At 40.9% G+C, this 25,099-nt stretch overlaps 2 protein-coding genes across 2 annotated transcripts in view; both read left to right on the plus strand.

Annotated features, from left to right (window-relative positions):
* Positions 1–19,470, plus strand: part of LOC118612451 (mucin-16-like) — a 46,038-nt gene extending 26,568 nt beyond the window's left edge. Inside the window, exons 4-6 of the mRNA XM_036233803.1 lie at positions 10,756–14,730; positions 16,023–16,147; positions 19,359–19,470. Of these exons, the coding sequence (XP_036089696.1) occupies positions 10,756–14,730; positions 16,023–16,147; positions 19,359–19,364 (4,106 nt within the window). The 3' untranslated portion in view covers positions 19,365–19,470. The remainder of the gene's footprint in view (positions 1–10,755; positions 14,731–16,022; positions 16,148–19,358) is intronic.
* Positions 19,355–25,099, plus strand: part of MUC16 (mucin 16, cell surface associated) — an 87,363-nt gene continuing 81,618 nt past the window's right edge. The window contains 6 exon segments of the mRNA XM_036233804.1: positions 19,355–19,531; positions 21,367–21,402; positions 21,639–21,701; positions 22,386–22,510; positions 22,598–22,665; positions 24,435–24,607. Of these exon segments, the coding sequence (XP_036089697.1) occupies positions 22,436–22,510; positions 22,598–22,665; positions 24,435–24,607 (316 nt within the window). The 5' untranslated portion in view covers positions 19,355–19,531; positions 21,367–21,402; positions 21,639–21,701; positions 22,386–22,435.

Raw genomic sequence — 25,099 nt, forward strand, 5'->3', positions numbered from 1 at the left:
GCTACACCTACTTTTCTCTGGATGCCAGTGGCTTGGAATATTGTGTTCCACCCCTTTCTCTTTGAGTCTATATTTGTCCTTTCAGCTGAGATATGTCTCCAGAAGGCAGCATATGGTTGAGTTTAAAAAAAAATTTTTTTTTTTTAAATATTTTTTATCTAACCTGCTACCCTGTGCCTTTTTATTGGTGAGTTCAGTCCATTTGTATTAGGGTGATTATTGACACATGGGATTTTCCTACAGCCATTTTACTTTTTTTTTTGGTAGCTCAGTGTCTCTCTCCACTGTTTCTATGTCCTTGTGTTTCTGTCTGTTATTTTAGGTTGGTAGTATTCTATGATTTTCCTTGCTGTTCTCTCTTTTTTATGTTATGTATCTCAGTTCTGGATTTTTTGTGTGGTTATTGTTATGGTTATGTAAAGGAAAGTTTCATATATACAGTAGTCCTTTTTTCTTCTACATGTGTCTTACCTCCATTCCCCTTTGCAGATTTAGACCTTTACTTTCTCTCCTTTTCTGTTTTTATTGTTTCAAATTATTATTATTTATGTTGTGAGTTTATTTCTGAGTTGCAGTTGCTATTGTCTTCTTCTCTTTAAAAAATGTTCTTACCTTCTTTAACCATTATGTAATATTTAAGTTTATAATATCCTATCCTAAATAAGTGCTATAATTTCCTGTTTCTGTCTGTTAGTCGTCTTACTCAGTTTTGTATCTGTTTTACAGAGAATAACTTTTTTTCAGTATTTCCTGTAATTCAGGCCTTGCGGTGGAAACTTTCCTCAGCTTCTGTATGTCTGCAAAGTTCTTTATTTCTCCTTTGTATCTAAAGGATAATTTGCTGGATACATTATTCATGGCTAGCGGTTTCTCTTTTAAGAGTTTGAATATTCAGTTCCCATTTCTCTTAGCTTTTAGTGTTTTTGCTGAAAACTCCAATGAAATCTGATGGGTTTTCCTTTATAGGTCACCATATTCTTTTCCCTGGCTTCCTTGAGAATCCTTTCTTGTCATTAATTTTGATAATTTTAATATAATGTATCTTGAAGAAGGCTTTTTTTGGTTGAGACAATTAGGTGTCTTGTTTGCTTCTTGGGTTCAAGGATCCTCTTCTTTCCATAGGTTTGGGAAGTTCTTGTCAACTGTTTGAATAGGCATTCTGTTCCCTTCTCGCTTTCTTCTTCTTCTGATATACCTATTATTATTATTATTATTATTATTATTATTATTATTATTATGATATACCTTTCTGATGGTATCAGATAGTTCTTGTAGAGCTCTTTCATTTTTTTTTTTTACTCTCAAGTCTCTTTTTTCATCTGCATCATTTCCAGATTTCTGTCTTTGATATCATTAATTCTTTCTTCCATCTGCTCAGCTCTATTTCCTAAGCTAGCTATTTTATTCTTCATCTTTTTTATTGATTTATTCAGCTTCAGATGTTTTATTTATTTATTTTTTTAAGTTCCAGTCTCTTCATTAAATTATTCTTGCTGATTTTGTTGCTATATCTTCATTGATTTTATTGAACTGCTTGATTTTTCTTGCACCTTGTTGAGTTCTTTTCAGAATTGCAATCTTGAATTCGCTGTCACTTAACATATTTCTTTAAGTTTATTTTCTGGAAATTTTTATTTTCTATTTGAGCTCTCTCGTCACATTGGTTGTTCATGGTATTTGATAGATTATTTCTGTCAGACATTTATGGAAATGCACTTTGCTTTTTGAAAAAATATTATTATTAAGAGTGATCTCTCTTTAAGAAGGTTAAGAAGAGGGTTGTTGTTGTTATTTTTCCCTAGCAGGTGGTATATAAGCCTCCTACACTGCTTAGGCCTCTCAAATTTCTGCTGTGTGCCAGTAAAATGCACTTTATTATCTGTGGAGGTGTGACCAGGTCCCTTTGGCCTCAGAATTCTATCTTTGTGCGAGAATGTGATGGGAAATGGAGTTCTTAACATTTGAAAAGCCCCTGATATCCTGATGCTGCCCCAGTAACCAGATGAAGTATTGTGCTTTCTGAGGTACCCCAGTGCCTCCCCCCAATCATCCTGGATGGGTGGGGGTGAGGTGGTAGAGGTCACTGGTACACCTGTGGCTATTTTCCTTCCAGTAGTGCTGACCACCAAGCTTTAGCTGCCTGGCCTCTGTATCTCTGCCCCTGTCACTGAAACCAGCCACAGTGTATATCCCAGTTCCTGGGGTTGCAGACTTTCTGCTCTGCAGCTTGACACTCACTGCTGCAGTTACCCTGGGTCCTGCTGGTAGCTTTGGGAGAGTTCTGGGAGATGAGTTCTGAGAGAGTGGGCAGGGGGGATGCAGCCAGGTTCTGTGACCAATTTCTACCTGGCGATGATAATTGCTAGAATACAGTAGTTGCATTTTTGTATTCTGCTTCTACTCTGATCACTGGGTTCAATGTAGTATATGCTGATCACTCAGGTAGAAATGCTTGGAGCCACAGAGAGTGTGTACCTCAACCTGATTCTTCTTCTCTCTCCAGGTCTCACAGGGAGCTCTGAACTTTGTCCACAGCACCAATCTCTTCTCCTCTTTCTTTCCTCCTCCTTTGTTTGCCTGAGTCACCCACCTTTACATGCTCTGAAGCACATATCTCTCAGACACGGTTGTGTGTTAGGCCAGGTGTTTTTTTATTGGATTACAGCTGTTGAGGCATATGGTGATGTGCTTCTGATGTCACTCCTTTTTAATATATTCTTCATTTCAGTTATTGTGTTCTTCATTTCTGACTAGTTCATTTTTATTTTTTTCTCTCCATTTTTATGTTTTTTTAAAAATCTTATTTTATTGAAGGTATATGTTATTGAATATACTTTCTAAAAAAACCAAACCCTTTCTTATCACTTTCTGATACAGCAATTCAAAGGTATGTCCTAAGGAGAGTGTATTTCTTCTTTTTCCCTCTCCCCATCCCTCTGGCTTTATTGAATTATAATAGACATTTAGTTGCTCATATTTACATTGTACAAGTCAATGAGTTTTTTCTTCAATTACAGTTGACATATATTTGTTTTGGTTATATAGCATAGCGATTAGAGATTTATAGAACTCATATAGTGATCACTCCACTAAATCTAGTACCTCTCTTCCCCCTTACATGTTTATTACAATATTATTAACTATTTTCTTTATGCTACACTTTATAACTCCGTGTCTATTTTTAACTATCTATTTGTACTTTTTAATCTCTTTTCCCTTTTTCACCATTCCCCTAACATCCCCAAATAGTAGCCCTCAAAATATTCTTTGTATCTATGAGTTTATTTCCATTGTTGTTGTTGTTGTTGTTGATTTTGTTCTTTAAATTCCCCATGTGTGTGAAATCATGTGATATTTGTCTTTCTCTGTCTGACTTATTTCATTCTGTGTGTGCAATACCCTCTAGATCCATCAAGACAATACCTTTTTCCATCCCTTCCTTTTAGTCTGTCTGTCTTTTAATCTGAAGCGAGTCTCTTGTAGGAAGCATATATAGAAGTCTTGTTTTCTTATCCATTTAGCCATTCTATCTTTTGGTTGGAGCACTTAATTCTTTTCCATTTAAGTCACTTGTTGATAGGAATGTAGTTATTACCATTCTTTATTCATGTTTTTGATACACATTTTTTCCTCTTAAAGAAATTCCTCCAACATTTCCTGTAATAGTGGCTGCTGTTGATAAATTCTTTTAGCTTATTTTTGTCTGAGAATCTCTTTATCTGTCCTTTGACTCTCAATGATAGCTTAGCTAGATAAAGTATTCTTGGTTGTAGATCCTGGTTTTTCATCATGTTGAATATTTTGTGCTAAGTCCTTTTGTCCTGCATAGTTTCTTTTGAGAAATCAGCTGCCAGTCTTATGGATGCTCCTTTGTAGGTGAGTAACTGTTTTTCTGTTGCTGCTTTTAAGGTTCTCTCTTTGTATTTAACCATTGGCATTTTAATTATGATGTGTCTTGGTGTGAGCCTGTTTTGAGTTCATCTTTTTGGGGACTCTCTGAGCTTACTGAGGTTGTATGTCCATTTCCTTTACCAGGTTATAGAACTTTTCCATCATTATAACTTCAAATAACTCTTCAATTTCTTGTTCCCCTTCAAATACCCTTATGGCCCAGATGTTTTTGCATTTAATTGTGTCCCATAGGCTCTTTAAATTATTATTATAGTTTTGGCTTTTTTTTTTCTTGCCATTTTGATTGAGTGTCCTTGGCTTCCTCTTCCTCTGTCTTGGTGGTTTGATCCTCTTCTTTATCCACTCTGTTGATTCCCTCTAATATACTCTTCATCTCAGATAATGTGTTCTTCACTTCTGACTGGTTCCTTTATATAATTTACATTTCCATTTTTATGCTTTTTAAAAAAATCTCTTTGTTAAAGTTCTCACTGAATTTAGCTACACTTCCTAAAAGTTCATTGAGCATCTTTATAATTCGTGTTTTGAACTCTGCATCTGTTAGATTACTTGACTCTATTGTAGCTGGATCTCTGTTCTGTTCTCTCATATGGTTTTTGCTTCTTTGTCTTCCCATTTTGGCTGCCTTTCCATGTCTGTTTCTATGTACTAAGCAAAGCTCCTAAGTCTCCCAGGCTTATTAATGTGGATTTGTGATGTAGGTGTCCAGTGGCACAGTCCTGAGAGGGGTTCAGTTGCAGGCCAAACTTTGCCCAAGCCTCTATCCCTCCAGGGCCACTTGTTAAGATTCAGCAAGCAATCTGCAGATGCTGTGCTTACAGTTGCCTCAAAAGGCCACACAGAAACTGAGGCCAGCTGTCTCCAGTGTGAGTCTAGGTGCTGCTCTGCAAAGGGCACCTGACTCGCTGAGAACACAACTGGATATGGCTTCGGTGGGGCTGTGAGTTGTGGGAGGTGAAGTTTTAGGGAGTAGTCTGGGTAGAGTGACCTCTGTTATCCAGTTTGATGATGTCTCAGCTATGGTGGTGCTATGTCTGCACACTGGGAGCGGGGGAGGGATCAACAGAAGAACAATGTATACCACCTGCACCTCTGCCTAGGAGAGATCCTTGCCTCTGGCCCTCACTCCAACAACTCAGTGTACCCCTGTAATTCCCTGGTGTCCTGGAACTGACCCGGTGCTGGTACTTAGAACGAGCATGTCTGTCACTGCGAAATTCTGTTTGTGGACATGGCCCCTTTAAGAGGCATCTATAGCTGCCAGTTGCAGCTACCTTAGCCTCTGTCCCACTCAGCTGCTGGGGACTGGGCAGTCTTGCACCTTTGCTCCCTTCTACCTTCTGCCATTGCAGGTTGATTAATTATTTCTCTCCCTAGTTGTAGTGCTTCTGTTTGTCTAGATCCCCAGCGACTTCGCTTGCTGTTTGCTTCGTGTTTCTGTCACAACTTTGATTTGGTCACAAGAGGGATGAACAAAGCTTCTATCATCTATGCCATTTTCCCCCAAGAATCCATTTTTGTTTTTTATCTTTTTGTTAAAGATTTTACTGAGTTAATCTATTCATCTCCTAAATTTATTGAGCATCTATATAACCAGTGTTTGTAACCCTACGTTTGGTAGATTGTTTGTCTCCATCTTGTTGAGTTATTTTCTGGAGCTTCGTTCTGTTCTTTTGTTTGAACATATTTCTTTGCCTTACCATTTTGGCTGCCTCCCATGTTTCTTTCTATATATTAGGTAGAGCTGCTATATCTTTCAGTCTTAGTAGAGTGATCTTATGTAGTAGGTGTCCTGTGGGACCCAGTGGCATAGTCCTCTCTTGTCCCCTGAGCTTAGTGCTCCAGGTGTATCCCTTGTATGTGTCATGTATGCCTTCGGTTATAGTTGAATCTTGGTTGCTGTTTGCATGTCGATGAGAAGGATCGACCCTTGGACTGATTGGTTGTGAGTACTGGTCAGTGACTACAGTGAAGGAGCTGTTGTGCAAGGACTAACCCTATGGAAGAGCATTCACTTTAGCAGGGCTCTGATGCCTGTCAAGTCTCCCTTCTGGATGTGTCATTCTCAGATGCAGCCCCAGGTGGTGCTGTGGTTCAGACTGAAGCTGGCCACCAGGTATGCTAGGTCCGGGACTTCCTGGGAAGGGCCCCACTGCAGGTCAAGTTCAGCTGCAGCCTGTGCCCTGGCAAAAGTCACCTAGCAATCTGTCAATAGATGTCACCCATGCTGGGCTTGGAGGTGAATTGAGAGGCCAATCTGTGATCCAAGGCCAGCTACTGCTAGTACCAGGCTTGGGGGTGTTTAGAAGAGGTACAGGGCATGCAGAGGCCAAATGATGCTTATTTGAGTTTTGTGAACCTTGGAGAGATTTTAGGAAAGTCTGCAGTATGAACCAAGACAGGCCATTTGTATGGAAAGTCTACTGGGATTGGCTTGGATGGGCCTATGAATCGTGCAGGCAGTGTCTCAGGGAATCATTAGGGTAGGACAACCAGTGTTAGTCATGTTGATGGAGACTTGCATATGGTGTCACTTGCATCTGCATGCTGGAAGGGAACAGAGCTCAACAAAGAAACAATGTATTCTGCCAGTACTTCTATCTGGAAGAAAGCTGCCCACTCAGATCTTGCTCTGAAGCTAGATGATTCAGTTCCTCCCTGTATGTCCCTGGTGATTTTTGAAATGCTGTCCCAATGCTGAAGTTCAGAGTGGGTGAGTCAATTAGTGAGTAAGTCCATGTGTGGACCCCTTAATAAGAATGTCTGCAACTCCAGCCATCCTCTGTCTCACTCAGACATAATCTCCACTGGTTTTCACAACCAGAATTGTGGGGACTTCTCTTCCCAGCACTGGAACCCTGGGCTGGTGAGCCTGGTGTGGGGCCAGAACCTCTCTGCAGGGGACATCCATAGCTGAAATATTCCTCCTGATTCTCAACCACCACATGGAGAAGTGGGCCCAGTCCTCCCAGTCTCGAGGTTATGTCCTCAGTTGTAGGACCTTTGGTCAGCTGGACTTCAGGTGACTCCCAATAATGGTTGTTAAATAGTTTAGTTGTAATTCCGATGTGGTTGTGAGAGAAGTTAAGCACAGCACTTACTTACTCCACCGACTCCACCATCTTGACTGGCAAATCCTAAATGTTTTCTTAGAGAAAAAATTATGTGGGATTTCCATGGGTTTGTCTTAGGTGGATCTTTGTCTAATGGTGACAGGGTGGGTGCTACCATTTTCCCTTCCCTCATAACATGTTAAGTGAGTTTAGTTCAAGGTTGAATGTGTCAACTTCCCAAATTCAACTCAGTTTAATTCTGAAAATGCTTATTAATAGCTTATTGTGTGTTAGAGACTATACTATAAGCTAAAGATGCGCAAATGAAAATACTTTGGCATTGCACCCATGTTGCTCTAGTTCAGTAGGGAACAAAAGACAGCAAAGGAACAAAGTAATTATGATGCAGCTTTAAAAGTGTTATGTGACTGTGTGTGTGTGTGTGTGTGTGTGTGTGTGTGTGTGTGTACACATCTGTAAAAGGAAGGCTTCGTGGAGCAGGTAATATTTTAATTGCATTTGAAAGGATAAATAGGAGTTTATCAGGAAGACAAAGGAAGTTTATGAAATCATTCTGAATAGCAGAAAAAACCATATGCAAATGCGTACAGAGGAGTGAAACCTGAAAATATCTGGGTGTTACAAAAAATTCACTTTTGCTAAAGTACGAAATATAAGGATGAAATGGCGGGAGATAAGACCAAAGGCATGGGGAAAAAACAGTATTCAAAAAGCCTCTAAGCCTTGGTAATGCTTGGATAGCCTTTAACAAAAAGATGAAGTTTTTGGTCAAAAATTTTGGTAAACATGTTCTTCTTTCCTGGAAAGTTATAACGTGCATAAGAATAGTAAAGGCTCTGAGAAATACTACTGTAAAGAAACTTGTTTAGCTTTATTCAATACAGGGTTTATGCAATTGTTTGATTGCATACTCCTTTTGTATGAAAGGCACCTACTAACATTTCACAGTATTATTGTTCTGCTTGAAAGTTTAAGAGGAACAGGTTTATATAACAAGAGGTTCTCTTCACTACGTGGCTAAAAGTTAAAGCTCCCTATACCTGTTAAGCTAATCTCAAGTTTTTTAGAGACCAGATTATTTTAATAGTACATTATGGAGACTTTTTGCAAGATACAAGCTTTGGACAGAATCACCCCCATTCAGGTTATTAGTTTTACCCAGTAACCCAGGTATTTTTGGTTGGGTCTCAAGAAGCAGAATTGAATCAAATATGAGGGGTGAGTAGTTTATTTTAGGTGAAGGATGATCCTAGGAAGCACTGGAGAAAACAAATTGATGCAAGAAGAAAGTTGATTCAAGGTGCATTCATGAGCAGGTCACAGGTGTGGGCTTCAGGGTGTCAATACCATCGGGGACCTCAGAGAGATAACATAGAACACCTTAGCATTGTCCTATACAAGGAGTGAAATGTCTGAGGTATTTATCATCCAACTTCCTTTTATCAATGACTGTAGGCTGTTTGCTTTTTGAGATGATATCCCTCAGCATTTCTGGCCTGCCCCATTTACAGGCTGAGTGAAGTCTAAGGGGCTGCCATAGGATCCCATTGGGGTCACTAAGTATAACAGTGCAACGGTGAGTGCTTATGAAATGTGAGTGGGGTATTGACAGAGCTGGCTACATCAGGTCACTAAGGAATGGATCATCAGGCTTCAGGTGAAAACTAACATTTAGATAGCAAATTTTATGAATTATAGCCAATAATATCCATTGACTCCTTTCAATATAGAGTAGGGTTTTTCATCCTCAGCACTATTGATATTTTGTGCAGATAATTATTTGTTGTTGGGGTTGTTCATGCATTATAGTATGTTTAGCAGTATCCATGGCTGATGCTCACTGGATGCCTATAGTACCTTCCATATACACACAGTTGAAATAACCACAGATGTCTCCCGACATAGTCAGTGTCCCTTGGGAGCAAAACTGCTCCAGGCTGAGAATCACTGAACTAGACAATTCTTGTCACTCCCCCCAAATGGACATTTTCCCCTCACATCCTTGTCTTTCCATCCTGGACCCCACGAGATCCTTAAATTCAATTAGAGAACTAATATATACAGTGGTTATGAACATAAGTTTAGGACGCAGACAAAACTATTTTCAAATTTCCACACTATCAGTTAGTAGCTGTGTGATCTTGGCAAATTATGATCTTTGTTTCTGTTTTTCTTTTCTGTAAAATGACAATAATAGAGTATACATTCAATGTCTTGGTAATGATCAAAGAGAGAAGAGAAATCATGCCAGGTGGTTTGTAATTGCTCATCATCTCCATCATCATCATCACATCATCATCAAATATATTTGAAGTACTTTATAATGTCTACTCTTAGAACTATGTTTTTCAGGGTATTCTCAGCAACAGAATGGCATGGCTTCACCATCATAGTCAAAATCCCCTTAATTTTGTTTCTCTTCCTGCACCAAGCTCCAGTAGGCTTTGTGATTTTTATAGAGGAGCCTCCAGGTGGTTCTTCCTCCTTCCTGAGAATCATTTTTTGAAGCCCTTGTCAGTAGTTGCTGTCTCAGCCAATGCCACTTTACTTGTCCTCAGAGGCTAAATTTCAGGCACTTTGGCAAGCCAGTGTGTTTCCTAGTAAATTCAATTTAGTAAACATTTATTTTATGGTAGAAATACAAAAAGTAGAAGTAGTAGTAATAATAGCAACAGTAGTAGTAACAATAGTAATAACTAGTAATAGTAGTAGTAACAGTAATAGCAACTCTAGTAGTCATAGTTACAGTAGTAAAAGCAATAGTAAGAGTGACAGTAGTAATGGCAAATAGTAGAAGTGGTAGTATTAATAGCAGTAGTAACAGTAGTAATAACAATAGTAATAGTAGGTAGTAGCATTACTGTTGATAATGACGATATTAGCAACATTAATAGTAATAGCGGTAATGGTAGTTAGCAGCAGTGATAGTACTAGCAACAGTAGTAGTAACAGTAGTAATAACGGTAGTGATGGTAGGTAACAATAGTGGTAGTAGTAATAATGTCTTGTTGTGAGCTAGAAGGCACTGTTCTTGGTGTATTTTTATCAACACTCTGAGATGGCCACTATATTTATCCTTTACAGATAATAAAATGGAGATTTAGCAAGATTTGGTAATACATCTGTTTAGTGAAGGAGCCAGAACCTTAGTGAAGGACTAATTCCAGAGCCCAAGCTTTTAAGCATAATGATACACAATCTCTCTCAAGTAATAGGAGACATGCTTATGTATCTATCCATCTATATATTAATTTATTAATTAATTCATTAATTTAAAAGATATTTATTGAGTACCTACTATATGCTAAGCAAGCAGACATTAATAGCTATTACTAAGGATACTGAGGCATGGTGCAGTATAGATTTAGACAATATGATAAAGTGATAATGAGAAGGGAGAGATGATATGGATTTGTAATGGTAGGTTTTAGCTGGGATTTGAATTAGGACAGAAAGTAAGGAATCTTATGAGAGGTAGGCATGGTAAGCAGAGAAAAAGCTTGAACGAAGATTCACAGGTTGGAGAGTACATAAACATTTGGAAACAGGGAGTGGTCAAGAATTCATGGAGGAGTTACAGCCCAAGATGAGATGGGGAAGTTAGAGGAATGTCAATCAAATTCATTTTCCTATTCCAGAAGCATTTTGGATACATTTCAGACAGAGACATTTTTCTCCCTTTTCTCATATAGAGAAAAAATAAGCTCTTGCTAGTCTAGTAAGTGATAATTATTGTGTCTAAACCGTGTGTCCAACCCACAATTCACAGGACTACCAACAGGAGGAATAGAGAGACCAGAGACCACCACCACAGAGATTTTGACTACCAGAGTCTCTACTCCCACTTTGGGAATGCGAACTCTCCTCAGGACATCAACTAAAACAGCCAGCACAAGCACAACAGGAATGATCATCACAACCCCAGATGTTTCCCCTGATGTTCTGGAGATGACAGCTGCTTTGGCCACCAGACCTGGAGCAGAGACCAGCACAGCATTTTCCAGGACAACCCCATCTATGTTCAATAGAGAATCAGAGACCACACCCACACTGGTCCTTAGTTCTTGGGCAGAAACCAGTTTAGCTGTTCCAACTCTGGCTGTTTCCTTTGGTGAGCCAGAGGCCACAACCTCAAGGGTTACCCATCCTATGCAGGTCAGACCAACTGTTTCCAGGGCAACCCTGAATGTTTCCCATAGCAAATCAGACAGCACACTTCCGATGGCTACCAGTTCTGGGGAGAAAGTCAGTTTAACTCTTCCAACTCTGACTGTCTCCCCTAGTATACCAGGGATGGTGACCTCACTGGTTATTAGTCCTGGAGCAGAGACAAGTATGTTTACTCCAACTCTGACTAGTTCTACAGATGAATCAGAGACCACAGATCCATGGATCACCCATCCTGGAGTGCAGAGCAGTTCATCTACTACAACTTCAACTGTCTCCCCTAGTTTGCCAGGGCTAGTGACATCTCTGGATACTAGTTCTGGAGCAGAGACTAGCCCAGTTGTTCCGATCCTGACTGATTCCCCTGATAAGCCAGATACAACAGTCTCATTGGTTTCCCATCCTGGAGCAAAGACCAATTCAACCACTTCAACTCTGACTCTTTCCTCTCGTGTATCAGAGGTGGAAATATCACGAGTTACCAGTTCTAGGGCAGAGACTAGTACAACTTTTCCAACTCTGACTGATTCCCTAAATGAACCAGAGACAACAGACTTATGGGTCACCCATACTGAGGTAGAAGCCAATTCCATTGTTCCTACTATAACTGTTTCTCCTTATGAGCCAGATACAACAACCTCTTGGGTCCATTCAACAGAAACAAGCACCCTTGTTTCCAGAAAAACTCCTAATTTTTCCCATAGTGCATTAGATATCACATCTTCAACAGCCACCAGTCTTGGGGCAGGATCCAGTTCAGGCATTCCAACAATGACGGTCTCACTTGGTGGGCTTGCTATGGTGACCTCCCCCATCACTAATTCTGGAACAGGCACCAGTACAACTTTTTCAAATCTGACTGAGTCCCTGCATGAATCAAATACAAAAGTCTCCTTGGTAAACCATCTTGCAGAGTCCAGCCCAACCATTCTCATGATAACCCCTAATGTTTCCCATGATGATTCAGACAACACTCCCTCAATGGCCACCAGTATTGGGACAGAGGCCAGTTCAGCTATTCCAAATATACCCATCTCCCCTGGTGTACCAGATATGGTGACCTCACAGGCCACTAGTTCTGAGACAGAATCCAGTATAGTTATTCCATCTCTGACTCTTTCTCCTAGTGAACCAGCAACTACAGCCTCATGGGTCACTCTTTCTGGAGCACAGACTAGTTCAGTCATACCAACTATGACTGGTTCCCCTGGTGTATCAGGGGTTGTGACCTCACTGGTCACCAGTTCTGAGGCAGAGATAAGTACAACTTTTCCAACTCTTACTGATTTCCCACACAAACCAGAGACTACAGACTCATGGGTCACCCATTTTGAGACAGTAGCCAGTTCAGCTCTTCCAACTGTGACTCTTTCCCCTGATGAACGAGATACAGGAGTCCCTTTGGTCACCCATCCTGCAAATACCAGCCCATTTCTCCCCCGGACAACTCCCTATGCTTCCCATAGTGAATCAGACAGCACATCCTCAAGGGCCACCAGTCCTGGGACAGAAGCCAGTTCAACTGTTCCAGCTAGGACTATCCCACCTCTGGTACCAGGGATGGTGACCTCACAGGCCACTAGTCCTAGGGTAAAGACCAATGCAACTTTTTCAACTCTGACTGATTCTCAAGTTCATCTGAAGACCACTGCCTCATGGGTCATCCAGTTTGAAACGGAAGCCAGTTCAGCTATTCCAACTCTGACTGATTTCTCTGGTGAACCAGATACAACAGTTTCATTGGTCAACAATCCTACAGAGGGCATTGTTTCCAAGACAATGCCCAATTTTTCCCATAGTGTATTAAACAGCACACCTTCACCAGCCACCAATGCTGGGACAGAAGCTAGTTCAGTTGTTCCCACTCTGACTGTCTCCCTTGGTGTATCAGATACCTCACAGGTCATTAGCTCTGGGACAGATGCCAGTACAGATATTCTAAATCTGACTCTTTCTCCTGGTGAACCAGTAACCACAGCTTCATTGGCCACTTACCCTGGGGTGCAGATCAGCTCAGCCATTTCACCTTCAACTGTCTCTTCTGTTGTCCCAGGGCTGGTGGCCTCACTGGGCACCAGTTCTGGGGCAGAGATCAAAACAACCTTTCCGACCCTGACTGATTCCCCACACAAACCAGAGACTACAGACTCATGGATCACCTTCCTTGGGACAGAAGCCAGTTCCATTGTTCCAGCTTTGACTATCTCCCCTGGTGAGACAGATACAACAGCCTTATGGGTACATTCTGCAAGGACCAGCACACTTGTTTCAAGAACAACTACAAATTTTTCCCACAGTGAATCAGACAACACATTCTCAATAGCCACCAGTCCTGGGGCAGAAGCTAGTTTAGATATTCTAACTACAGCTGTTTCCCCTGATGTATCAGGGGTGATGACCTCACTGCTTACTAGTTCTAGAGCAAAGACAAGTACAATTTTTCCAACTCTGACTGACTTCCCACATGAACAAGAGACCACAGCCTCATGGGCCACACATGCTGAGATAGAAGCAAATTCAGCTGTTTTAACCCTGACCGTTTCTGCTGGTGAGCCAAATACAACAATTTCCTTGAACACCCATTCTGCAGAGACCAGCCTAATTGTTCCCCAAACAACTCCCGATGTTTCCAATAGTGAATCAGAATCTACATCTTCAATGACCACTAAGCTTAAGGCAGAAGCCAGTTCAACTGTTCCAACTCTAATAATTTCTCCTGGTGTACCAGATAAGGTGACCTCACAAGTCACAATTTCTGAGACAGATGCCAGCACGGCTATTCCAACTCTGACTCTTTCTTCTGGTGAACCAACAACTGTAGCCTCATTGGTTACTCACCCTAGTTCAGAGACGAGTGTAAATTTTTCTCCTTCGGTTGTTTTCCCTCATTTACCAGATATCACAACCTCACTATCCATCCAACCTGGTCTGGAGATTAGTGCAACTCTTCCAACTCAGACTGTTTCTCTTGGTCCACCAAAAACATCATCCTCTGTCTTTACCACACTTGTGAATGAGACCAGCAGATATGATTTGAGTGCAACTGTCTCACTACATGTTCCTATAGAAACAACCTCACTTTCTACCCCTGAGACAGACCTCAGCACAACTATTTCAACTTCAGCTCTTTTCCATGGTTTATCAGAGACCACAGGCTTACTGGCCACCAGCCCTGCATCAGAACCCAGTACAGATATTACAACTCTGACTGTTTTCCCTGGTGTTCTTGGGCCTGCCAGTACCCCTGCAACCACAGATGGATCTTATACCATAACTTCCTGGAGCATGCAAGCTTCATCACCTGCAGCCTCAGCTGGACTCCCAGAATTTTCCAAGACTATAACTGGGGGCACTGTGACCTTGATTGCACCTAAAACCAGTTATGGAGATGGATCAAGTCCAACTACTATTCTGAAAACTGCAACTCCTGAGACCACTAACTCAGCTGCCACAGATTCAGGCTCTACCATGGCTGAGATTATAACCACTTTGAGTATACTGTCTGGAAGTTCTTTTGTCCCTGTGACCACATCTGAGATATCTACCTTGGCCTCTGTGAGTGTGACTTCAGGAAAAAGTAAGAATAACTTCTTAATTTTCTCTCTTTAATATATATTTTTATTTTTAATTTTAAATATACAATTCAGTGGTATTAATTACATCCAAACTGTGTGCATCTATCACCTGTATCTATTTCTAAAACTTTTTTTTTATCACATCAAACAGGATCTATGTACCCATTAGACAATAACTTCCCTTTTCCTACTGCACTTAGTCCCTGGTAACTGCTAATTTACTATCTCCATGAAGTTGCCTATTATAGATGTCCCATGTAAGGGGAATTGTACAATATGTTTTTTGTTCTGACTGGCTTATTTCAATTATTTCAGCATAATGTTTTCAAGTTTCTTCCATGTTGTAGTATGTATCAGGACTTTATTCCTGTTATAGACGAACAATATTCCATTGTGCAAGTAGACCAAATTTTATCTGTTCATTCACCTATTGAATGGATACTCGGGCTGTTTCTACTTTTTGACTCAGGCTGTTTCTACCTTTTGACTTGTGAATCATGCTGCTATGAACATGGATGTACAAGTACCAGCAGATCCTCAAATAACATCAATTTATTTAATATTGTTTTGCTATAACATTGGTAAGATGCCATAGGAACTTAACTCTTGTTTATATCAGCTAACCTATGGTAAAATTGGTTTCTTTATACATTATTTCACTTAAAGTCACAGAACCTATTGACAACATTAAGTGAGGACTTACTCTACCAGAAAAGGAATTGTTGGGTCATTTCATGTATTAGTTGGCCAGAGCAGCCATAACAAAGTACCACGAACTGGCAGGCTTTAACAACAGAAACTTGTCTCACAGTTATGGATCCTGGAGGAGCCAATGCATACAACATGCACCTTAGAGTCATCCTATATAGGGTGAGGAAGCTGGGGTATTTATCCACAAACTCTCAACAATTTCTCTAGAGGGATACTCCCTGGGCCTGTTAATTTCCTCAAGACAAAGAGATGCAAGTGCTGGCAGGTGCCAAAATGGTAAGAGTTAAGGGGAAGTGGGAGTAGGTTGACCAGTTCTTCTTCGTTTGCCTGGGACAGTCACATTTCTAAAACTGAAAGTCTGCATTCCAGGACCCCACATGGTCCCAGGGAAACTGGGATGGTTCATCACCCTGTGTGCAAAGATCTTGGATAGTGACTTCTACATGAAGTGTCTTAAGGAGAGCAGCTTAGGCAAGGCCCTGACTCAGCACTGGAGTTAAGGTGTACAACAGAGCCCTACCCTCCATCCTCAGCCCAGGCCTGACTAAAGACTTTGCTTCATTTATTCTCTCTCTCATTGCAGCTGTAATTCCTTTCTTGATGCATTTTATTGTCAACTTCACCATTACCAATCTGCACTACATGGAGGACATGGGAAATTTGAGTTCTGAGATATTCAATGCCACTGAGAGACACCTGCAGCAGCTGGTGAGAGCCCCCTACCACTTCTCACTTTTCCCCCATTATGCCACAGCCTGCTGTCTTAGCCCCTCCTGCTCACGTCCCTTTCATTCCTTCCCAGCTGGGGCCCTTGTTCAAGAACAGCAGCATTGGTTCCCTCTATGCTGGCTGCAGACTGGCCTTGCTCAGGTGAGAACTCCTCTAAAGCACCTACAGAAACCCTACTTCTCTCCTTTCATGCCTCCCCAACCCTGGTCAACCACAGCTACTTGTGTCTTTACTGAGAGGCAATATAACATAGTGGATTTAAAGTGCCTGAGTTTGAACCTCAGTTCTTCCATTTGTTAGCTGTGTGACTTTGGGCAAGTAACAACCTTCCTGTTCTTCAATCACACTATCTATAAAATGGTGATAATAACAATACCTTACTCTTGGGATCGTTAATCCTCATTGCAATGCCTGCTCCATTATGAATGTTCAATTAATGGGATCTCATAGTTCCAGCTAGCATAACATCTTTACCAACTATCTCCCTGGAGTCCTAATACTCTCCCTGTACCAGTTCATATCTACCCTATTGGAGACAAAGTGCAGAGACAAAGCTCTCAGTTTATTCCATGAAAAGAGGTAGGGACTTTCCCAAAGAAGTCTTACTAAACCAAAAGGAAAAACAAACTAAATATTGAGTACCAGCAGGATATATTGCAATTTTAAAACTCTCAGAGGGACCTGAACTCTGCTTGTCTTCTTTTCTTTGCCTACATTCACAAAGTATCTTCTGAGGTCATTGGGTTCAGGACCCTTTCCTTATATTTGATGACTCCTATGGCCTCTCCATAGGTTTCTCCATACAGCCAGCTCAAGTCATCCTGCCCGAGAGGTGGGTCCTCGACTCATGTCACTCCATGAGGGGAGATTCCTGGAGTATCATACATCAAGTGTCCTCCAATGAGCTTAGCTCACCACACCCACTCCCATCTTTTCATAATATGGGGATATCAATAATAATAATAATGATAACATCGCTCATAGTACATGCCATCCAATAATCTAAGTGATTTACATATTTTCATTTACTTCATCCTTGCAACAACATAATTATTATCACACCTCACATATGAGAATACAGAGGCTCAGAGCAGGAAGTTGCTTGCTTGAGAGGAAGTAGGATTTGAACTGGTGTTCTAGTTCTAGAGTCCCTCCTTTTAACCACTATACCAGCAGTATTCAAACTTGCTGGGTTCAACATTTTCATTCTTATAAAATACTCAGAACTTCAAAAAGCCTTTGGACTTGGGGTAAAATCTGCCCATATTTACTATACTAGAAATTAAAACAAATTTTATATTCATTCATTAATTAAAAATAATAAATCTATTACATGTTAACATAAACGACATATTTTTATAAACAATAGTCATATTTCCCTTCTCCCCCCCAAAAAAAGCACAATGAGAAGAGGGTCATTGTTTACATTTTTGCAAGTCTTTTTAATATCTGGCTTCGTAGATGAACCTAAGATATTTGCTTCCACATTCAATTTTTTTACACTATTTCACCTCATAGCCTCTGGAAAGAATGTCACTGTATAATTTTCACATAATGAACATGAAAATAATGTCTTAGGATTATATAAAATATTCTTTTTAAAATTATATATATTTTAATTTTATTATTAGTTTCAAGTATATAGTACATTGGTTAGACACCCCTAACTGCTCTTTCTCTCCTCTGGCTCTCCACCTGGCCATTACATTAATGCTAACTGCATTCCCTGTGCCACACTTCCCATCCCTGTGACCATCTATCAGTTACAATTTGTACTTCTTTAACCCTTCACTCCATTCTCCCAGTTCCCCAAATCCCCTCCCCTCTGGCTGTCACCAGATTGTCCTCTATGTTTGTGAGTGTGTTTTTGATAATTTGTTCTTTTTGTTTCTTAGATTCCTCATATGAGTGAAATCATATGGTATTTATCTTTCTCTCTGTGGCTTATTTCATTCAGTGTAATAATCTCTAGGTCCAACCATGTACTGCAAATGGTAGGATTTCATTTTTTTAAATGGCTGAGTAATATTCCATTGTATATATTAACCATAAATTCTTTATGCAATCGTCTGTTGGTGGGCATTTAGGTTACTTCCATATCTTGGCTATCATAAATTGTGCTGCCATGAACATAGAGGTGCATAGATCTTTATAAATTATTGTTTTTGGTTTCTTTGGATAAATATCCAGAAGTGCAATTGCTGGGCCAAAATGTGTGTGTGTGTGTGTGTGTGTGTGTGTGTGTGTGTGTGTAATTTTTTGAGAAACCGCCAGACTGTTTTCCATAGTAGCTGTACCAGAAAATATTCTTTACTTGGTAGACTCCCTATAATATTTTTGGGAACATCAGGGGTCCCTGAGCCAAACTTTGAGAACCACTACCTGATACTATGTGGGTATAAAATGGGAATGCTTTGAATAGCATGGATCAGAGCAAGCATAATTCACAGGCAAGGGAGGAAGGAGATCTTTCTTTCTACCTGTAAAGCTCCTGCTTTGAGTGTAGGCTCGGCTTAAATTCAGAACAAAAATACTTTTAAATTAATTGCCCCTGATTACTTTTTAACTTATTTTCTCTGGTTTTCTTCAAACTTGGTTGTCTGATCAAAGCATGTACCCAAAGTGTCAACCTCAGCCTTGGGATTTGCCATCTTGGAATAAAATCCCCCCTTTCAGGCTCTGTGATGATTGTTGCTCAGTGTCACAACCAGCCACCTGGTCGAGTCACTCACATTCCCCAGGGTCTCCAATCCTCTTGCTTTTCCCTTCCATGTGCTACCTGGCCTTAGAATCCTCAGTATTTTTTCACTGGGAGTGCCACACCCCCAACCTATGGCCCAAGGAGGCCTAAACTTTTACTGGAGTGACACCATCTGTACCTACTGTCATGAATGAACAGGGAGTATGCTGGGGGCTAGTAGTTGAAACAATGAGCTTCAATCAATCAATAAAAAGATAATGGGGTCAAGAAGAACATTACCTAAGGGGTAGCTATAGTAACCTGTAAACACTGCATTTAAAGATGTGGAGGATCTGGATCTTAACATGAGACAAAAAAGATGTGTTTGAGAAAGCAGATGAAACCTAGGGAAGAGTGCTGATATAAAAACTAAAGGGTGCAACTGAAAGAAAGAGTGCTCAAGAGTATTCACCTTTAAATGTCCTGATTCCCATGTCCCTCCTTTTCCAGGGCTGAAAAGGAGGAAACAAGTACCACAGTGAATATAATCTGCACCTATCACCCAGATTCCACAGGCTTCAAGCTGGACACAGAACAGCTCTTCTGGGAGCTAAGCCAGCAGACCCATGGTGCCACTCAGCTGGGCCCCTACACCCTGGACAGGAACAGTCTCTCCATCAATGGTGAGTATCTCTGTGACAGTTGGAATCGTCTGCTCCCCAGATAGGGTTCCCTCGCAGTGTAATTTCTTTGTATTCATGTTCATAGTAATGGGCCAACCTAGAATTTCTATGGGGTCTCAGTTCTCTCCCTTAATATCATCTAAAAAGCACCTTTCAAGGTCTGAAATAAAGGTTTCTTTCAGTCTTCTTCATTCCAATGACTGTTCACAGAAACCCAAATGGAGTACATAGACATCAGGGAAGGAGGAGGGTAGAGCAAGCCTATGGCAGCCCTTGGAGTCAACTCTTCCCCATGAGGTAACAGGTTCCCAATGCAGTGACAAATATACTTTTTCACTTCTTTATGGCAGCTTGTGGCTCTTTTCTCATTCTCTAAGGGCCAGCTGGAACCATACCCCACCTGAGAAACAAACAACAAAACTGTTAGTAATGTTTTAGCAATAAATTCCTTTGCAACAATGCTCTTAGCAACAGCAACCACAATAACACCTACACTAAAGGCTAATATTTAATGAGGAACTCCCAAGACCCAGAACATTATGTGTATTATGTATTACTAATCCTACCCAGCACTCTCTAAGGTATTATGTATATCTTATAGAAGAGAAAACAAGGCTCAGGGAGAGAAATCCATTTTCCCAATGTCAGATAATTAACATAAATGATAATATCAGGGATCAAACCCTAAATTGACTCTAAAATATAGACTCCCTACCTACCAGGCTATACTGCAGACTTATCCAAGAACAAGTTTCAAATTTCAGCATGGGAAGGAATATAAAGAGGTCTTTAATATAACAATTTAAACTAAAGCTTGATTAATTGTGTCACAATTATATCACCATGGACATTTTCTTTTTACCTGGATTAAAACCTGCATTGGATTTTAATAATCCTTGGAGATTGGAGATTATTTAAAAGCAGTAGTTATCAGTGTGAGTTTTGGTGAGTTATAGATCTTGCTTTAATTAAGCCCTGACCCTGCTTTTTGCTTACTATGTGGCCCTAGACAAGCCATGAAAACTCTTTAGGCTTCAGTGTCCATTTTCAGAATGAAATTTCAAAAAGAAAAGTCAACTAAGAGTATTGTGAGGGTCAAATGAGATAAAGCCTGAATAACTCAAGTTAATCACAGGGCTCCACCTGACTCAGTCTCAGAGAGGAATTTCATTTAAAAAACCCACTTGGGCCATCAAATATAAAATAAGTTCAAGTTTTACTTTCATTACTTACAGAACATCAAAGAGGATCCAATTCACGATCCAGAACCAACTTATTCAAATTCTCTTTTCTATTTTCTCTATTTTTCAACTTAATTCTCTCTGGTTGACACCCAAGTCTCTCCTCTACTCACAATCTCACCTCTCTTTCCCTCTCTATCTCTTTTCTTCATTATTTCAATTCAACATTACAGGAGTCCAAGGACTACACTGTCACAGATCAACCTGTGTTTGGAGAGAGTTGGGTAGTGGGAGAAACTCAGAGAGTAAAGACAAAATTATAGTTAATAGATAAAGAAAACATAAATAACGCTAGAAACACTCATATAAAATTATTGCCCCTATTATTGCTCCCACAAGATTGAGAGTACTTTTATCATTAGTGTCTTTCTGGTTAATGAAGATGGCCCAAGCAGGCCTAAACTTGGGCCATGAGGATTAAATTATAAGCGTCAGAGTATCAAGCAGTTAACTCACAAAGAGCAACTGTTATTTATTGATGAGCTTCAGAGGAAGTACTCAGGGAGGTTAGTGCACTAGTCTTTAGTTCTGCCCTTCATCCTGTTCTTAGCCTTCTCCCACCATCCCACTCTTCCTCTCTGCCTCTCTCTGCAGGTTACAACCATCAGTACTGGATTCCCACCACTAGCAGTGAGTAATGAGTGCCTGGATGCCCTTATGTTGTTGGGACCCTTCTTCCCTAAGCCTATTCCAGCAAAAGAACAGTATCCCCCATTTCCTAGGTTGTCAGCTCCAGAACATTTACAGTCCACCAGAAGCCCCAGATTAAGCCAAGCTAGAGATGCAAGTTCTAACGAACAGTTCTATACTCTCATTGCTTCATGACTGGGCTCAATAATTTTTATTCATATTGTATTTTCTTTCAGCTCTTGTAACCACATTCTCTCCAGGACCCCCAGCATCTCTGGCTCCCACCCCCAGCTCTACAGGTAGAAATCTAGTGTCTGAGTCCCATTACACTTTGACTCCTATTCAGTGCCTGATGAATTTCTGCATGGCCTGGGCCATGGTGCCCACCCAACCACAGCCTTTTCCATTCTCTCCTTTGCTCTCTCGTCTCTGGCCACACCAACCTCACTTCTTTTCCTCCTGGGTCCAAACATTCTCCCACCCTCAGGGCTTTTGCATGTACTCACTGTTCTTGGAACTCAGCTGCGTCTGGTTCCTCCTTGTCCTCCATATCTCAGCTAAACATGCTCTTTCTCAAACCTCCACATATGAAGTTGTATTTCCTCATCTTCTACATATAGCTAGTCTTTTTTTTCTATTTCTATGGGTATTTCCTTTGTGGCAATTACATGATCTGAATTGATCAAGTATTTATGGTGCAAGTCTGAGTGCAAAAAGTTCTCAGCCTCTCTTCTTTCCACCATAATGTCCACAACTTCTCAGCCTTTAGACAGTCTGGGATGAAAGGGTTAGTCTCCCTTTTGAGCTGATGTCACATATCTAGCATGGAGGTTCCTTTTCCTCTGGCTGGCTGAAAAGGCAAGGTGTCCCAGGCCTCAACAACTGGACACTATGAACAGAAAATAACATTTGTCCCTTCCCCCAACATATATCTCAGGCCTAAGATTATGATGGATCTTCTCTTTCCCTCCCTCCAACTTCAGATGTGGGTCCAGGCCCAGTGCCCTTTTCCCTCAATTTCACCATCACGAACATGCTCTATACACCAGACATGAGTCATCCAGGCTCTGCAAAGTTCAACTCCACTGAGAATGCCCTGAATCACTTGGTAAGAGCCCATAAATGCCTACCCTGGCCTGTCTTGTCCTTGTCCCATCCAGTCCACCCAGCTTAACTGTCTCTCCTTACTCCTCAGCTTGGTCTCTTGTTCAAGAACACCAGCATTGGCCCACTGTACTCTGGCTGCAGACTGACCCTGCTTAGGTAAAATTTCTCTTTCTAAAAATATGAAAGGCATTGTCACAGGCAAGCTCACCTGGAGGTGATGACCTGAATATGACAACTAGAAAGCAAGAATCATAAATAATTGGGGCCCTCCAGGGCTTCAGACTTGGCAGTCATCCTCTTTGGCTGAGTGCATCAGAGAGGGCTCCATGAAAGAGGTGGCTGTCTCTTCAATTATCTGGATAAGCAGATCCACAGAGGCTCATTTGTCAGAAATTGCAGCATTGACTCATTAAGCAAACATGAAATGAGATACCTCCAATCACACCCTGTGACAGGTGCTAAGGACACTGAGAAAATCAGTCATTAGTCCTTTCCTCAGAGTTCCCACAGTATAGAGGGGACACCAGCCACACAGACTTAAAATTATCATATAAATGGGGTTAGTACAATGATAAAGCACTACATGGGGGCCATAGGGGCCCAGAAAATAAACTTTAACTCAGCCTGGGGGAGTTGAGTGGAACCTGGAAAGGTAATGCCTGAGCTAAGTTTTGACAGTCAAGTGTGCATTAGCTAGAGGAAACACTGGCAAAGCTATTTCAATGGGTGACACAGCTTAAGTAATGAAGCAGATAGGAGAAATATACTGGTGCATAAGAGAGGTTCTATGAAATTGGAGAGCAGAGTGTGGGGGAAAATAGCAATTGAATAAAAGAAAGAAAAAGAAAGAAGAGAAAAAAGAAAAAAGAAAGAAAAGGAGGGATGAGGGAGAGAGACGGGGTTAGTAAGGAAGAAAAGAAGGGAGAGAGAAAAGTTCATTAACTGGAGGACTACCTAAGCAGTCCAAGGCATACTAAGAAGTTTTCAGAGTATTTTGCACAGCAAAAGGCTGAGCATTAATGGCTTTCATTTCCAAAGGCAAGAAGTCACAACCTGTTTTTGCCATTAGCCATATGATGTTTCCGAAGTTATTTAACATCTATATGACTTTGTTTGTTCAACTATAGAGTGGGAGTTATATTATCAATTTCATAAAGTAGCTGAAAAGATAAAAATAAATAGCAAATGTAGAACAACTAATAGGTGTTTCATAAATATTAGTTATACTATTCTGAGCCATGGGAAACCATAGACTTGTAAGCAGAGCCCTGACATGGTGTCATTTATTTTAAGTAAGACACTTGTAGATACAGGGGTGGAAAAATTTGAAGGGATGGTGGGATAGGAGGTAGGGATACCAGTGAGATGTTGGACTGGACCTGGATATTGCTTGGATGGGAGGAGAAAGGATGGGAGAAGGTTCAGAAACTCTCTTACATCTCTAGCTCTGGTATAGATATGAAAACATTGGAGGAGGAGCAGTTTCTGTGCTTTTAGGAGGGAAGACGATAGGCTTAATTTGGGATATTTGGAAATTAAGAGGTCTGGAGGACATCTCTGAGGCTGTTGGTTACATGGCACTGAGCTCAGGAGAGAGGTCTTAGTCAGATAGAATGATGTTAGACCTCATGATAATAAAGCTGGTAGCTAACACAATGAGTATGACCCAACTGATCCCAGAAAAATGAGAGGCAAAAGAATAGAAGTTGACTGAAGATAAAGCCCTGGAGATCAGCCACTTCATGGAGTAAGAAGGCCCAGAAGAGGATCTAGAAAAGAATGTGCTTGAGAGACCAGTTAAGACCAAATAAAGACCAATGTTATAAAATGGGAGAGAATGGGTCAATTTGAAGGAAGCATTGAAGAAAGTATATAATTTCCTGGTACCTCTGAGCATCTCTATTTCCCTGGCTCTACCACTCTAGGTCTGAGAAGGATGGGGCAACCACTGGAGTGGACATCATCTGCACCTACCATCCTGACCCCATGGGCCCTGGGATAGACAGCGAAAAGTTGTACCAGGAGCTGAGTCATCTGACTCATGGTGTCACCCTGCTGGGTACCTACACCTTGGAAAGAGATAGTCTCTATGTCAATGGTAAGTGTCTGTGCTACAGCTGGAATTCCCTACAGCCCCTGGTATCTCTGTACCAGTAGTTCTCAACTGGGGGTGATTCTGCTCCCAAGGGGACATTTGGCAATGTCCAGAGACATTTTCATGTCATGAATGGATGGGGTGATAATGACATCTAATGGATAGAGGCCAGAAATGCTGCTAAAGAAAGGTTCCACAATGCACTAGGCAGCTCCTCACCATGAAGAATGATCTATGATGTCAGTGATGTTGAGGTTGAGAAATTGCTGTACACAGACTCGTAGTTCTGGTACAAACCTAGCATTTCCTTGGAGGCTCATTTTTTAATGCTTAACTCACCATAGGAGGCCAATTTTCTTTCCCTTTTCACCACCTGGGATGCAATGTTTCCTACTTCTATAGGAGTCGAACTGAAAAATGCACTCTAGAGAAAGAAGTGTGTGATGCAGAGCCCTGCAGTTAAATCTTCACCAGTGGGTAGCAGGTGCTCAGTTC

Source organism: Rousettus aegyptiacus, unplaced genomic scaffold (genome assembly GCF_014176215.1).
Source record: "Rousettus aegyptiacus isolate mRouAeg1 unplaced genomic scaffold, mRouAeg1.p scaffold_m13_p_16, whole genome shotgun sequence".
Taxonomy (NCBI): Eukaryota; Metazoa; Chordata; class Mammalia; order Chiroptera; family Pteropodidae; genus Rousettus; species Rousettus aegyptiacus.